The 16861-nt window shown below is 33.5% G+C and overlaps 2 protein-coding genes across 3 annotated transcripts in view; both read right to left on the bottom strand.

Annotated features, from left to right (window-relative positions):
* Positions 1-3930, bottom strand: part of LOC109541199 (cytochrome P450 9e2) — an 11356-nt gene extending 7426 nt beyond the window's left edge. The window contains exons 1-2 of one of the 2 annotated variants that reach the window (XM_048670619.1): positions 3772-3930; positions 1738-1957 (exon numbers count right to left, since the gene is read on the bottom strand). In XM_048670619.1, the coding sequence (XP_048526576.1) occupies positions 1738-1937 (200 nt within the window). In that variant the 5' untranslated portion in view covers positions 1938-1957; positions 3772-3930. The remainder of the gene's footprint in view (positions 1-1737; positions 1958-3771) is intronic. The other variant, XM_048670620.1, reaches the window with a different exon arrangement.
* Positions 3931-8350: 4420 nt separating this feature from the next.
* LOC109541195 overlaps positions 8351-16861 on the bottom strand; it is a 26458-nt gene continuing 17947 nt past the window's right edge. The window contains exons 16-22 of the mRNA XM_048660652.1: positions 12122-12326; positions 11714-11877; positions 11493-11658; positions 10294-10459; positions 10028-10235; positions 9200-9442; positions 8351-8802 (exon numbers count right to left, since the gene is read on the bottom strand). Of these exons, the coding sequence (XP_048516609.1) occupies positions 8351-8802; positions 9200-9442; positions 10028-10235; positions 10294-10459; positions 11493-11658; positions 11714-11877; positions 12122-12326 (1604 nt within the window). The remainder of the gene's footprint in view (positions 8803-9199; positions 9443-10027; positions 10236-10293; positions 10460-11492; positions 11659-11713; positions 11878-12121; positions 12327-16861) is intronic.

The raw sequence follows: 16861 nt of genomic DNA, 5'->3' as shown, positions 1-16861 counted from the left end.
TATATCCTCCATCAACTATAAACAGAAATTAACAGATATCGTATAATATACCAGAGGTACATATAAATATAGATAAAATAGACCTTCCTCTTCTATGAGGTTCGATATGAAAAGTGCGGTGTACTTTGTGACACGGAACACGTTGAAAAAACAGAACATCATCAAAACTATGAAATAATGTGTTTTCTCATAAACAAGTCTAGGAACTCGCACATGGTCGCTGTCATCATTATCAAATAACAGACACATTTATCATAAAATGGTTTAGTTCACGGAATATACTAATTATTATCGATTGATAATGACAAATGGGCTTGTTTGCAACAAAATACTGCAACTGCAAAAGTATGCAATATCAGTTCTGTTTGAGGTTAGTCTTCAAATCTGACTTTAGGTTCCACTTAAGCGGCACTTCATCTTCCCCTTAAATTATTTGCCTGTTACGGTCATAGATAAAGACAAGTACGGTTCGCCTTAACGCTAGGTGACAGCGGTGCAAACGAATTCTGTCACTTAACTGTCACTCTTATGATAAGGTGAGCCTTAGGTTCACTGGTGCAAATGGCCGTAAATTGTACAATTTAGGAACCTTGCGTTTAGAGTGTTTTCCAACCCAACGTTCATATTTTAAAAACTTTTGTTTTTTAACATTTTTTTATATAGGTATTGAAATTTTATTTTATTGCTGATACGACTAACTGTACTGTAGTACTGATATCAGTATATCAAAATTTTCGGGGGTAATACCACGAGTGCTTTGAAATTACCGATAATTTTTCACGATTGCATGTTTAAAAATTATTGGAAATTATTATTGAAAAATTATATGGTTAATTTTAATATCTTCGTCTTAAAGACATCTTCAAGACCTATACAGACGTCTTTAGGACGTATCACATATCTGAATTAGACATATTAAAGACGTCTTTAAGATGTCGTTGTGCTGTTTGGGTTTAGGTTCTTTTGACAACGATAGCATAAAATAGCTATCGAAACGACAAGGTAATTTTTTCAAATTAATTTCTTTACTAATTGAAATTTTCTCTTGCAGCTTGAGCCTAAGTGTGTCGCAGAATTCCCTCTAGGTGATAGTGCTTGATACTTTTTGATAAATAATTCGTTCTTATTGCGAAATAGGAGCACTATTTATCAATCTGTAATAAAAGACGTGAGAAAATTCTGTCGTTTGAAAAATTATCTTAGTCTCAAAAAATTTTGAGGCGAAATAGCCAACAAGCAGGTTATAAGAAAAATGAATCCGCCTCAACAATATAGAATTTATCTACAACTTAATTATTTCTGTTATATATCGTCTTTGGAAATCGAAATTCGATTATCTCAAAAATATCTAGATCGTCTTCAAATATGTCAAAACAAGTTTCGATATACATTGTTTTTGTTTTTTGTTTGTTATCGTAATTTCCAATTTTGTTAACTATCGCCACATGTATGAAGAAGGAAACGAAGGTTAGAATTTACGACTTAACACCATAAGCCACCAAAGTTGACGGCTTAATTTAAACCGAGCTTTAAATACTGTAAGCCTGGTTTATAATGTGGTGCAAACAAATTTTATTTGAAAGCTGAGCTTAATGGCGAAGCCAAGCTTATTTTCAACGGTGCAAACGGGCCTTAAACTATAATGGCTTACAATTCTCTTTTCAATAAAGCCAGTTCCATGACCATAACTTGAATTTTATGAGTTTTATACCTCTAAAAAAAACACCCTGTACTTACCGAGTACCTGGAAACATATTGTAGTAGTATTCAATACTATCAAGGAAGCTCATTTGCCGAAACACCGTTCTCCATTGATCTCCAAAAATGGGCCAAGGTTTCGTTTGCTTGACTCCCATTTTGGTGAAATGGTTCATGGGTTTTAAGAATCGAAACCATATTAGCACTGCTAGCGTGATTAATAATATTAACCATAGCATCGTAAAAGTTTGGCCTGCAACTATCAAAATATTTCACACTTAAACATGAACCTGTACACCGAGTGAGCAACATTTCAGAAATAAAAAATCAGAGACTGTAAAAACCTAATAAGTAATTTATTAATAATAGTAAGTAATTTGTATAGGAGAAACTGATGGACTTAGTTTCCTAAATCGCATATAAGGGCAGCAATACAAAATATAAATTTAAGAAGCAATTTTCAGGCTGAAATTCTACTTATTATACTGAAATACTTTTTAATGGATTTTTGGAAATGGGTTCATTGGACATTTGAGAAACATGCTTGCGGTTCATTTCGTTTAAGTTTGTGTCCTGTGTGTAACTTCACTGCGCACATATGCGTTAAAGCTCCAACAATTAGGATTTCTCATTGAGAAAAATTGTATTTTCACGTGTTTCCAGTTATGTTATGTTAAAAAAAAGTTAGACGGATTAGACGGATTGTGGGATCACCAGACCTTCGATTTGAGTTACTTTCATTTAGAAAATGTAGAAGAACTATTACAAAATGAGCAGGAGGATACACCATAATATAAAAAAGACAGCGTCCTTCTGATTCGAAGACGCATTTCGTTATCTACAGGGTGGTTTTTTAGTGCGAGTGAGTCCATTATTTCTGCTGGTGTTCAACTTTCGAAAAATAGTTTCATATAAAAGTTGTTGACGCGCAAAGTGCGCACATTTTAAAAATATTTTAGAGAATGAAAAATGGGTAGTTCTATTTAAAAAAATACACTTTGATCTTGCCGGAAATAATGGACCCTCTCGCATTAAAAACCATCCTGTATATGTATAGATCTCGTTCAAATTATTTCAACTTGCTTCTTTCGAACGGTCTGACGCGCACATTTAAGCCACAATTCAAGACACATTTAAGAAACACACACAATAAAAAATAGCAATAGCTCGTCCTATTATTGAAAGACATTTGCCAGTAAAAGGTGCTTTTATTTGAGATTAGCCTGAAACTATGCAATCAAGTGTATTTCGTGGGCTTAAAGTTGAAACTGCCCAAGTCTAAAATATAAATTTTTGATAAACGCACTTCTAAGCCGACCCAGAAACTATATCAGAGGCCTTTTGAAAAGTTGGTCTTTAAAATCATATTTTAGTGCACCTGTTTGTGTAGTCTTGTGGGGACTTAAAATTACTTGGGCAACAAGCACAAACGTTTTAGATCAATCACAAACATCAAAATGATGATCAATCAAAATTCTTTGATGAATCGCTGAAATGAGGACAAGTTTTTGGCGGTGTTGCAAGCAAGAGGACTAACATATCCAAAACCGGTTCGGGCGTGCTCTTTTTGCAACCTGTTTTTGTTTCCTGAATTTATGCCTGAGGCAGTAATTTTTTTCAAAAATATGAATGTGTTAACATTGACCTTTCATCTTTGTTGGTTTCCGCATACCTAAAGTAATCGTCCTATTCAGGTCGAGTCGAACTATTGCTATCTAATTTCATATATTTTGTTATCTGTTTTAGGCTAGAAATATCCTTTTAAATAATTTTAACCGTTAAAATATGTAGTTTTTTGCGGCGTTAATTGATACGTAATACTATTCACTGCATGCAATTTGAGGGTTTAATTGAGAATTACTGAGAACTAACGACTAATGTCGACCATCGAATTATATAATTTATTTTAATCGCATTAAATCGGAATTTGATTATGGATTTAAAAAATGAATCAACGGTTATATTAATCCATATTAAATATAAGACCATAGAATGATATGTTAAATGAATAAATAAAATTAATCCATATTAATATTAAATATAAAATATATTAAATAGGCATTTGGAACTTACAGTTAATTGAAATTGACGCGAATGCACAAACCAGTCTCTGGATTGCTCGGTGATACCTACTGAATGCGTGATGGCCAAGCTTACAAGGTTAAATAGGTCTCATATAAAACAACCTTAATTAACGACCGATTTAGTAGCAACCGCAATCCTAAATGCAGTCTATTTTTGTTTTTCCTGATGGATTTCATTAGATAAAGTGATGCAGAAACATTGTAGGTTTTATTCCTCTAGTATAAAATCGCTCAATTATCCAATTGACCTTGAAAATTTTAAATTAGATAGCAAAAACAAAATAAACAATAAAGTTGATATAGAAAACATGATTTAAACGGAGCTCGAAAAAAACGTAGATAGCGTTAAATAAATTTTTCTGACTTTTGAAGAAATGGGCTGACTTCTAGTAGAGCAGTAAATTGTTAAGTTTATTTCAGTTATAAATAGCTATGGTCAATGTGCAAAGTATTATGTTCAAGCATTTAATAAGCCATACAATGTGTTTAAAAATACATATGACGACAAGAAATACCTGGTAAATAGTTTCCTTCTGTCACTGTAAGTCTTCTTCACATTGTAGCGACGGGTGTTAAATATATTTTTTAGCTTCCGAATAAGTTCTGAAATAATGCCGACTGTTGAATAAGAGTTCGTATCTAGGACTCTTTTTTTAGTCGTAAAATTCGATGTTTTCGATGAAATCTCTCCTATAAGGTTTACATGTTTCCCCCATTAGTATCAAACTTCTGTATGCCTTGAATACATATATTTGTTCTATCTTTCAATATGTGTCTAAGTTTTTCATTGTTTTGGTGAGTTCGCAATTCTAATTGCGTGCTACGTTTGTTACACATTCCTTTTGATTGTTCAAACATAACTTAGCTGAATTAACAGTAAAGTAATTTACGGCAAGTGTACCAAAAATGGCAGAGAAGCAGAGATAATTAGTCATGACATATTTTGAGTACGAAGAACACACAGTTATGAAGCACACAATTGCAGACTTTTAAGGAACATAATAAATGGAAACTTTCAGATTAAAATTATGTATGAAGTCGTTACCCACGTACTGTTGCAGGTGAAGAGGCGTTAAGGTGTATGTCTAGTATACAGTCCAACCAATCTCAAATACATAATATAAATATTTCAATGCCTTTTCTCGCTACAGAAGCTCATTCTTAATACTGCTCTGTCTGCACTTCCCATCAGTTTTCAGTGTTTACAAGAATGTTTAGAACTTCAGATTGTATCAAAGTTTCAGACTAAAAGAACGTTTTTTGTGAAAAACGTTCTGTAGGGAAGTTCTCTAAACTAATAACGAAGATTTCTCAGAATTTTTTAATCAAATAAAAACTGTGCAAAAGTTTTCACTAATTTTCTATGTCTGCTGTACAGTTAGTTATCCAATGCTTTCAGTATAAAATAAGCAATCTGCTACTCGAGTGGCCACCTTTCTCCATATTCGTCAGCTTCACTAGCTGTTTGTCCAAAACATTAATTTGCTTGTAATGTAAAGTGGCTTTAACGCATTTTTATGGCAGATCTAAAATGCAGATAAACTCTATGCATAATCATGGTTTTGAACAGCAGGATGAATAAAACTATCCAAACATTGCCTTATCTCTTACGAGTTTCTCAATACATATCTGCTTGTATGCTGCGGTGTAATTTTCCAAAAAAACTAACTTAATCATAATTTTCGAATAAGAAATTTTGCTTCAGTTCGGAAAATGCTTACTTTAATGGTTTGCATTTCAACTACTTCAAAGGGTTGATATTTTCGAGAATTAAATCCTACATTTAATGTTCATATTTTGCCTGATATATTATAGAAACAATTATTAGTCCCTTGTGTAGAGGCAAAATTCAAATAATGCTGTGTCGCCTACACTCTTGAAAATATTTTTGAACCGCATTACTCATGAAAAATTTTCTGATAAACAAGGCAATAAGTACCATTTAAGAAAGGTTCTACTAGATTTCTAAGCTGATAGGATCAATCCTTCTAATCTAATGTGATAAGGAATTATCATTATGCGGATGAACTTCGAGAGTGGAAATATAATTTATTGATGTGATAACATTATAAAAATAAGTCGATTGGTAACAAGCAAAGATCAGCACGATAAGTTCCAATTCAACTAAGAAACAACGAACTAAATATTTGGAAACAGAAAAAAGTAAAACCTGGATAGCATGTCCAAAAATTGGAAAAACAACAATACGGTTATTGTGCAACATGGGACAGAATATAGAATTTGTACACAGTGGGTTTGCTTAAAAGCTAACAATCCTCCCCATAACTCATTTAAAAAAAAAAAACTGGTTAACACTAGGGATGGGAGAAAAACATCGATGTTTCCCAAACATCGATGTAATTCGTTCGATGTTCGATATTTTTACCATCGATGCTGGAAATTTGGGACATCGATAAAAGATCGATGTTTGATAGAAACGTTTTCTGCGAACTCTTTGAAAGTGCCAATACAAACGATACCGCGGCATAGCAGCCCATTTCAAGCTGCACTCGAAAAAAGCCTCTTTTTGCAGTCAGTTGACCGAAAAATGTAGCAAATATAAGTTGAATAAATTTAGTCCATGTTGTCAAACATGGATGTATTATCGGTATTAGTTTGAAAACTTCTCACCCTTGATATCTTTCTTGCAGTTGAAAATATGAAAAAACGGTCAATTTTATTTGTAAGGTGGACCCTTCAAATTAATATTTTTATGCTCCTTGTTTCAACCCCCTAGAACGGGTAGATGTCACCCTTAGAATATTAAATGGAAAGGGGGGTCAAGTGGCACATCGTTTTAAAGGGCGTTGAATTGTCTTTAGATTACTTATTCCATTGTCGCTTTTTTTATAAACAATGGACTTAAGACGTCCCCAAAGAAAAAAGTCTGGGTGTTCGCTTGCATCAAAGACTACCCCACCATGCATTTAGAGCCCTTAGACTAATGTCTATACAGGGTGATTCAAAATTGGCGTCATTCCTCTGGAGGTGTCGTCTGGAGCTGTTATAGGAGTACAGAAAAAATAGTAAAATAAATTAATTGTTATGAAACACTGAGAAATTTTCAAAAAACTTGTTTTGTCATGTTTTTCAAGGTTTTTCAAGGTAGTCTGCCTAATTAACATTGCGCAAATACCTGTGGCTTCGTAATTATTTAAAACTCCGGTAACCATGGAATTATACAGACTGAAAATAAGATAGACAAGGATAAACGGTAAATTCAACAAGATTTGTTGACGAAATGTCAACCTGTTCTCATAACCTCGAATATCGGTGTTGACAAATAAACCAAAAATATACCATACAACACCAAACATTTGAATGGTTAACTCCAAGCAAGCTAGTGCCTGTGTAATCTCCTTATTATCCACTCTTATCAAGCAGCTTCTCGTATTCAGTTAATTAACTCCTGCTCCATTTGTATCTTCTTGTTCTGTGGGTATCGTACAAACGTGGTAGGAACGTAGCCCTCCTCGGTATTTATTTGGTGCTTCGGAAAGTGTCAGCTGTTGTGCTCTGAGTGCCCCTGGAAGGCCCTGATTCGGTTATGTCCAATCCTTGTTCCTCTGTGCCTGGAACCCGAACATCTATCGTCCACGATCTTCCGGGAACCACTCTGCTCGCCCTTTGTTGACGTGAGTTCTTTCAGCTTCTGCTATGTTACTGTAGCATTGTATGTATTGTATCACCCTGTATATGGGAATATAATACATATGTTCGACACTGTTAAATATCTTGAGGTAACCCTGAATAAGAATCTGCTGTTTAACACACGTAAGCACGTAAGCATATTACCATCGTAACCGGAGATGAAACCACAATAATGGCACTCAAATCGTACACAGTCAGGTCACAAAGTGTACTAGATTGTGTAAAAAAACTTACGACCCTGGCTGTGAGCTCAAACACAGTAAAACTCACTTGGGCAACAGGGACATACAGGAGTAAAGAAAACAAGATTGCTGCGGAACTTGCTACGGCAGGGGCCGAGCAACCACTGACCAACCAAGAACCCGCTTGTGGCCTCTTGCTCAAGTTAAGGTTCGAGTTGGGCAATAAATCTTGAAAAACATAGAAAATACTGGGAGGAGATACCGCGACTCCTTACTGCAAGGCCGTTGGTGGGACCTCCACAACCAGTGCACAAAAACGAACTGGTAGATCTCAGCAGGCAAAAAATGAGGAGGATGGTGGCTTCTTAACAGGACACTCCCCCTGTAAAAAACACCTCTTCAGAATGGGACTGAGCGATCAACCGACCTGCAGTCGTATTTTGTGTCAGTGCACGTCATATGCAACAGGTAGACGAAAACTCTTGGGAGGGGATTAAATTCTACCAGATTAGGTCATGCGTATCCTCCTCAAGATGAGGGAGTAAACTACGAGGGCACAATAGGACAGAAATTACCGCAGTGGTCAAAAAATTGAAGTAATATGATAGGTAGGACAGAAAAAGGAATTAGGCTATTTACAAACATGTTAAGCCCGAAATATAAAAGAATGAAGTGCGGAACCATAACTACAACTATATATTTATAACTATAACTACAAATAATTTTATACAGGTATTAACCGCTGACTAACCCATTATTAATTCTTTTGAATGCGTACCAAAACCCACCTTTGGCTCGAGAATTGAACGATTTGGTACATAATACTAAGGGAATTAGAGTTTTTTCTGTTGGTTCTATCTTGAAATTTAACAGTACATGATAAAACAAAGCCTTAATTTCTAAAAGAGCAAACCGTGAACCTATGCAGTTCCGTGGGCCAGCACCAAATGGCGTATATGTATAAGGAATGATGTTCCCTTTGTTTTCATCTGAGAACCGTTCTGGGTCGAATTTCATAGGGTTGGGGTAAAACGCTGGATCCCGGTGAAGGCCGATGGTTGGAAGAAATAGCACATCTCCAGGTGTGAGATGCACAGGTTCTTCGCCGGGTCTTACTGGTTCAATAGTGTACGGTTTGGTAGTAACTCTGTCTATTCCGGGTCCTGCTGGCCATTTACGCAGCATTTCTAGACAATCATGAACCAGTATAGACAACACATATTTTAGAATTAAATTTGCGAATGAATGTTTAAAGAGACAAAGTTGACCGTTTGGGTTTTTTCTAGAAAAATCAACTATTAGCAATAATATTACAATTTTTTTGCGTATTTGGTCGTCGCATTGTATGTATTGCTTGAATGGCAGCACATCCGCCATAGATTAGTACAATCATTACAGTATAGTAAACTTGTCAGTACAAAAATACTAATTGATGTTGCTTATGTGGTATGAATAATTCTGCAAATATTACAATATTTTAAACCCAATTTTCTAAAAGCTGATTGACAAAAACAATATTTCAACCATTTTTCGAACCTAATGAATCCTGGTAGAAAATATGTCTATATATATACTCAAATTTACCTGACACCACCATATCCATATACTTCATTTTAAGTAAACTCTCGTATGTGAGTTTTCCATTATTGGCCTTGTGAGTTGCAAGAATTTCCTTCCGGAGTTTATCTTGCACATCTTGATTTACGGCTAGCTCGTAGGTGCCAAAACACATTACAGTGGAAATGGCATCGAAACCAGCGAAAAAGAAAATCATGGCTTGAGCAGCAATATCCAGATTTGTCAATTCTTGAATTTGTTTATTCTTAGCTGAAACAATAGAAATTTGCAAGGATTCTTTCAGTAAGTTCCAGATTTTCACACAGATAACACAATAGGTTCGTGCATGAACGTCTTTTGTTTGAACAACAATTTTCCTATACTGTATAAGAAAAGGGAAATATTTTCAGTTAATTTTAAACGAAGCAGTTAAAGCGTAAACGACTAAAATAGACTACCTTGTCATTACTCTAAGGTGATTTAAGGCATTTTCGTTAAGGCCTATTAAGTGCACACGATTTCCTTGAATTTTTAATGCCAAATTTCCAACACGCGTTAGTTGCTTCGCATTATTTTTCAGAAATTTAATATACATATCTAGAAATATTTTATTGCAAAACGTTTTACAAAAATATGTGAAGTAATTTAGAAAACATCGAACCGAAGCAAAGTTTCAGTTTCCATAAAATCGTAAAAGTATTAACTGTTCACGTTAGATTTTAATCAATAACATAAAATTCGGATCGTAAATATCACGAATGTCTCTTTAAATAAGATAATTTGTCAGATAAAAGTTTTATTCTATGCGGAATTCTAAACCACTTTTTGTACTTTAATCATATCTACTAAAAGTACCTAATTCAACTGGAGTTTCTTTAACTGTAGCAAATCCTGTGTCAAGCACTTCTAGTTCCTTTTCTTCGATGCCTTTTCTTGCTTCCATTAATAAATTTATCATATCTTGCCTTACAATACCTTGCTTTTCCCTGGTCTCAATAGTTTCGTATATCACATTGGTAAAAAAATCTTTGAATTTCGTAGGAAAAAGGCCAATTTTTAATGCCTTTAACACAAAATGTTTGAAAGTAAATAGTTATAAGTGAAACTTCGATTTTACCAACCTTGAATAATTTGGGCGCCAACATTATACCAAGAATTCGTAGTTTTCCAGTAAAACTATTGAAGTTGGTGAGATCTTTTCCCATAGAATAAAATACATTGTCTGTTTCCTCAAGCGAGTCAACTTTAATCCCAAATGCTGTGGTGGCTATCACATCGTTTGTAAACCTTAAAGAGAGCACCAGGTTAACGTTGATTTTCAATAATTCGGCAAAAAGACTAGTGTGCTTACTACATAAATTATTCAAACTACTAAGGTAAAAAAAAACACTTATAGGAAAACTATTAAAAAAGTATACGGTACTGAGCTATCATAAGACTTATGCTTTTTTCCTGAGGTTTATATAGAGATTCAAAAATGTTAATATTAATTGACAGGTAAGGACCCATTCTGAATCGAAAAATCAAAATAGGCATCATCTCAATGCAGGAGAGATAATTCACCTCCCAGCCAACACAACACGAGTATGGCGGCAAACAAGCCAAGTAATCACAATTTCTGCATAAATATCGTACCATACAAAATATACCATATCAAAATTTATTGCTGTTAATTGATTTTCAAATCAACAATGATAACAATTTTTGACAAAAACATTTTAGAAATCTACAAATTTGCCGAGATTAACGGTAAAAATCCCGATTTTTTCGAGGAAATAGTTAACCCGCCTGTTCATAAAGTCAATAAAATATTTAACTTCTGGACCATTTAAGAATTACAGAAAACATTTTATCATTTTTTTTTGTCAACATCATATTTTGTCTCCCAACTCTGCTTGGAAAGTTTTACAACCCAAAAAGTTATGTATACTGTTCTAATTTGAATGTAATCATTACTTAAATTTTTGCTTCGCTGCCCAACAACATTTAATTTATTGTTGGTTTAAAGCTAAAAATGACCAAGTCCAAAATTGCCAAATTTGTGTTTGTTGACCAAATAATTTTAAAAAATTATTTGGTCTTCAAAAACTGACAAAGTCCCCCAAAACCAAACAAACAGGTGCACTAAAATATGTTTTTAATGACTAAATTTCCAAAAGGATTCTGATATACTTTTTGGCTCAGTTTAAAAGTGTATTTACCAAAAATTGATATTTCAGACTTAGTCAGTTTTGGCTTTAAGTCCACGCTATATCCTGTTTTATGGTATAAACTACGATAACAAAAAGCTGGGGAAATAATTCAGCTGATTAGAAATTACCTGCTATAGGTGTCCTTCATTTCAATTTCAATAGTCTCTTTATTTTGATTTAAGAAGAATTTTGTGAAGTGTTCAGCTGCTTCGTTCATTAAAGAAAACATATTTTTCATTTTACTACTTGTAAATGAACCACTTAGAGTTGATCTCATTTGCCTCCATTTCGGCCCTGTGGCAAAAAACAAACATTAAATGTCTGTGTCGACCAACCATGCCAATATTACCTTTCAATGTAAACAGATTGCGAGCAAAGAGAGGTTCCAGTTCTGGGTCTATAGCGGCTCTGTGGTCTGTAAAATGGTCAAAATCTTTTACTGTTATTTGCTTTATCAGTTCTGGATCTTTTAGCATTAAAGTAGGAACTGAAAACTGATAAAATCCGGAATATCTGAAACAAAATCACATGATAGATGGATTTCATATATTCCCAGCTAATTAGATAATTTTAGTAATTAGGTCTTTATAATATATTACATTCACAAATGTATATCAAAAGTTGTTGTCTACAAAAACGGCGCTCTCCTAATAGCTGCAGGACAAAGGGTAGACAAATACAGTGGGTACATGCGCATGTAATATAAAATATAATTATATGTAAGAATCCCATAACGATATTTTATTAGAAATCTCACCTTTCGTTTGGGTACATATTATAAATGTACTCGATGAGTTCTAAACGACTTAATTGACGAAAAAATGTGCGCCATTGATCTCCAAAAAGTGGCCATGGTATTGTTTGCTTTACGCCCTTTCTGTTGAATATATGCATATATTTCACATAATGGTAGGATATTAAAAGTACCGCTACCGATATAAATAATAACCAAAGCATGTTTCAGCTGGATTTAGTGCTCAGGCAAATCTGAAACAATTATTATTTATCACAAAGTTATAAAACTATCTAGTGGCTATTGTAATGTTGAATAAGCATTGTCCACAACTGCACAATCATTTAATGATTCTTATAAATTTACATTTCATTGCAACCCCTCTCATTAATCTGTATAATCCTTGATAACTGCATGATATATCAAATCAAGTTCTAAGTCCGCCTCTCTGATCTATCAAAAATAGAATTTAGATATTGTAAACAATGGCCCAGTCACAATTAATATAAAATTATTGTGAAGGTCAATGACAATGCTGTTTGAATCTCCGGTTTGATCATATTAATTTATGTGTTTTCACACGAACTGCGTATAATTATGAAAACTGTTTACTGTTTTTAATGAAAATATAATGCGCATATTTAAGCCGTTCATTATAAGATTCAAGTGCATCTTCAAGTAGGTTCTTTATGAGTTGAAGATTTAAGTAAAAATAAATTAAATTAAATTTCTTAAAAGGTATAATGCATTTCAAATAATTGAGGGGCAATACAAATTCCTGATAACAAAAGTCAGTCTAATTTCACCTAATATATTTAAACGATGACATACTTTTACAGAAGTTTCGGCATTGATAGGTACATTTGAAAACAATAAGTTCTCTATTTTGCAGATGCAGAGAAAATGCATTTTTGCATTATAACTCACAATGCATGCGATCGCATAATATACATTTGATTTTTTTCTTCTAGATAAATGACTAATGATTTCAGCTGAAACAATAATTGCACCAACTATCTACATTGTCTATATTTAAGATGAGACTCTTTTATTTAATAATTTGGCAATTTTTACGTTTGGTAATTTTAGTATTTGTTAACAATCCTGTAGGCGTGGATAACTATGAGTCTAGTAATTTACCTTGAAAAAATTCACTAAAGTATGCTCTTTTTACAGTGACCTGAAAGTCTGCAGTAGATGCATGTGTTTTCGATTATTTCACCTGAGTAATTTAACTTGTAACTGTAAAAGCTAGAACAGAGAAAAAGCTGAACCTTAAGTTCAGCAACCGACTGTTGACTGTTGATACCGGTTTGCGAACGCGATAAATATACATCAATATATAGGACGTACGTAATTACCATGAATCTTCAGCATTAATAAAGGCTTAATCAATGATGAAGCGTTGATAATAACTGGCTATATTTACGATGTATGTCACGTATCACGATGAGGATAAGCTGATCGTCGAAAAATCACGAATAATTGAAGGTTTCATTGGTCTGATTCATTTTCACTAAGTAGGACATTAATGTACCTACAGCTGAACACTAGTTCATATACTGTATAAAAAAAACACTAGTTCAGCTGTAGGTACAGACAGGTTGAATTTTTTTCGATCACTGGTACAGGGATCTTCGGAACTAGAGTAGTTACGAAAAAGGTCAAATGGACAAAAAATTGTAGTTTTAAATGCTCTACTTGAAACCGAGGGTGGATCCAGGGGGGGGTCATGGGGGTCATGATCCCCCTTTTGTGCTGGGTTTATAACGACTAACAATAATTTTTCTAATTTCATAGGCAATAAAAGAGTGAATTTCTATTACTTGACCCTCCCTGACTCGAAAGCTGGATCCGCCCCTGCTTGAAACCAATTTTATTGTTCTAAAATTTGACAGCTGTCAAGAGATATTTGGAAAAAACTTACGTATGGTAAATTTTTAAAATATTTCTAATTCCGTTGAGAAGAATTTGACAGGAAAACATTAAATAGAGAACTAGTAGGAAATTGAATTTCAAACAAAATGGCATAAGACATTTCTCCAAAATAACTGTCATTTTTGACGTATGATACAAATTTCAGTTTTTTTAAATTGCAACCATACTTGATTATTTCTTTACGGAATATAGCATTTTATTACGTTTCCTATGATACATTGCATCGTTAGGTTTTTTTCGAAAATAAAGTATCTGCGAACTATTTATACTTTTTCACTTTTGATCGACGTTAGCCATGGAAATAGTACAAGACATACAGCATTGTTTCCATTGCAACAAATAATAGCAGTATGCTTCAATATTTATTTTGACAACTACTTTAAAGTTGGCACTAACTTTATTTCAATTAAGACGGCTGCTCATTTAAAGTGTTTATTACAAAAATCAAATCATGCCAATAACATTTTTATTGTAAAACACATTCAAAAAGTCCACCATTATTTTTAATGCAAACATTGCAACGCTTTAAAACTGAATAAGCTGCTTTTCTTGCGGACCGACCATCAATATTTTCAAATGCTCTAACAACAGTTTCTTTACATGCATTTAAATTGGAAGATGTGTTTGAAAACTGTGTTTTTTACGACTCCCCACAAAAAGAAATCCAAAGGTGAAAGATCTGGTGACCGAGGGGGCCAAGAAATAGGCCCGTTTCGCCCAATCCAAGCCCCAGGAAATGTTACGTTCAGGTGATGCCGCACTTGGGAAAAATTATGCAGAGGAGAGGCACCATGTTGAAACTATTGCACATTACGCCATGTTTCTAAATCTAAGTCGTCCAACATAAAATCCAGGTTTTTGGTGTCTTCAAAAATAAATGGTCCCAGAAATTTTGAACCTACCTTTCCGCTCCAAACGTTAAACCCAAGTTCATGAGGAAATTCATGAGAAAATAGGGTATACAATACAATAGGGTACTTTCCGCTATACAGTCAATCATAGCTTTAGGTATCTAATCAAAAAAGCCGCTTTGGATTATGATTCTACCGGAAAAATGGACTAAACTCTGAAAAACATGATTTTCTATGGTCAAATGAAATTTATTTTAATTTCTTGTTAAACTCCAACCAGTATTCATACATACTTTTTATTCCCATAGTTTTACTACAGAACTAACGTTCATTGTATAAATCGTAGATCAAGAACTAATTATAAAAGCTGATATTTATCATGTCACTAGCCAACAAAACACGGAAAAATCCTTGATTTTGAAGAAAGTCACTCTGAAATTAAAATTAGGCAAATTGTATTTTGAGAAATTTGTATGGTTAGAAATCACTAGTAAAAACTATCAAATGACACGTTGCCTTAACCAATACAACGCCGGAAAACTCCGAAAAACCCCCGATTTCCCTGGGTGTACGCTCAGAACTAACATTTACTCTATTAACAATAATACAAAAAACTTGTTTGATTTACTATATTATTTGCGTCAGACTAATCGCTCAATGGATGTTTCTCATCGCAAATAAATATTTTTTCATAAAAGCTGATTATTACCTATTTTATTACTGGCCAACAGAATACTGAAAAAACTCCGGAAAACGCCTAACTTCCATAGTTTTACGCACAAAACTAACATGCAATCTATAATTTGAGTGAGACGACTCGTTCCTTGGGTATTTGTCATCCCAGATAAAGAATTATTCAAAAAAGCTGATAAAAACCATGTTACTGGCTAACAGAATAAGGAAAACTATTGAAAAATCTCTGGTTATCATAGTTTTTTGTTCAGGAAAATAAAGTCACTCTGAAATCAAAATTACGCAAATTATATTTCAAGATGGGGTCAATTACGAGAAATTTTTTTAAATACAGGATGTGGAATACAGAATCAATGCTAAGAAAACACAAAAACTTGTAAGTTCGAAATCTCTTGCAAATTTGGTAATGGAAAATTTGGAGGAACAAATAATATCTAAATTAAACTATAAGTGTGAATTTTTTAAACGATATGTGGATGACTGCATAATGTGCTTCCCAAAAGACAAAATTCAATATACACTAGATAAGATTAGATAGATAGATTCAATATACACTAGATCATAACATGCCTTTCATGACACCCTAAAGTTTACTTTCGGAGAAGATAAAAGAAATTCTATAAACTTTCTAGACCTAACAATTAATTATGATATCAACGGGGAAATCAAAACAAATTGGTACACAAAGGAGGTATGGTCTGGTAGGTACCTGAATTATCAATCGTACGCTCCAATGAAATATAAAAGACGTGTAATAACGGCACTTACAGATAGAGCCATTAAATTGTCACATTGGGAGTATAGAACAAAAAATCTTGAAAAAGTTGAAAAATTATTATTAATAAACAACTATCCAAAGTCATTTTTTGAACCAATCTGATAAATAAAATATACAATTCAACTAAATGGAAAAACATAAATAAAAGAAGAGAAGGTGATATCAAGTATATATCATTACCATATATTCCGGAAATTAACACAAAAATAAAAAATATATTCAAACCACATAATATCAACATAGCAGAAAAAACTAAAAACACCTTAGCAAATGAATGTTTCACAAAATTTAAACCTAGGATTGACAAATTAAACACGCCTAATGTAATTTACAAAATAGACTGTTTTAATTGTGATAACACATACATAGGTCAAACAGGACAATATCTAAAGAAAATAATATACGAACATAGGTATAGCCTAAGAAAAAAGAACGAAAATGGTACAGCATTAGCACAGCATGCACAACAGAAGTTGCATAATTTTGATTTTGATAACACAAAAA

Source organism: Dendroctonus ponderosae, unplaced genomic scaffold, assembly GCF_020466585.1.
Source record: "Dendroctonus ponderosae isolate FM_Combo_2020 unplaced genomic scaffold, Dpon_F_20191213v2 Dpon_F_20191213_1, whole genome shotgun sequence".
Taxonomy (NCBI): domain Eukaryota; kingdom Metazoa; phylum Arthropoda; class Insecta; order Coleoptera; family Curculionidae; genus Dendroctonus; species Dendroctonus ponderosae.
The sequence above is the reverse complement of the archived record's forward strand: the minus strand, read 5'-3'. Positions and strand labels throughout refer to the sequence as shown.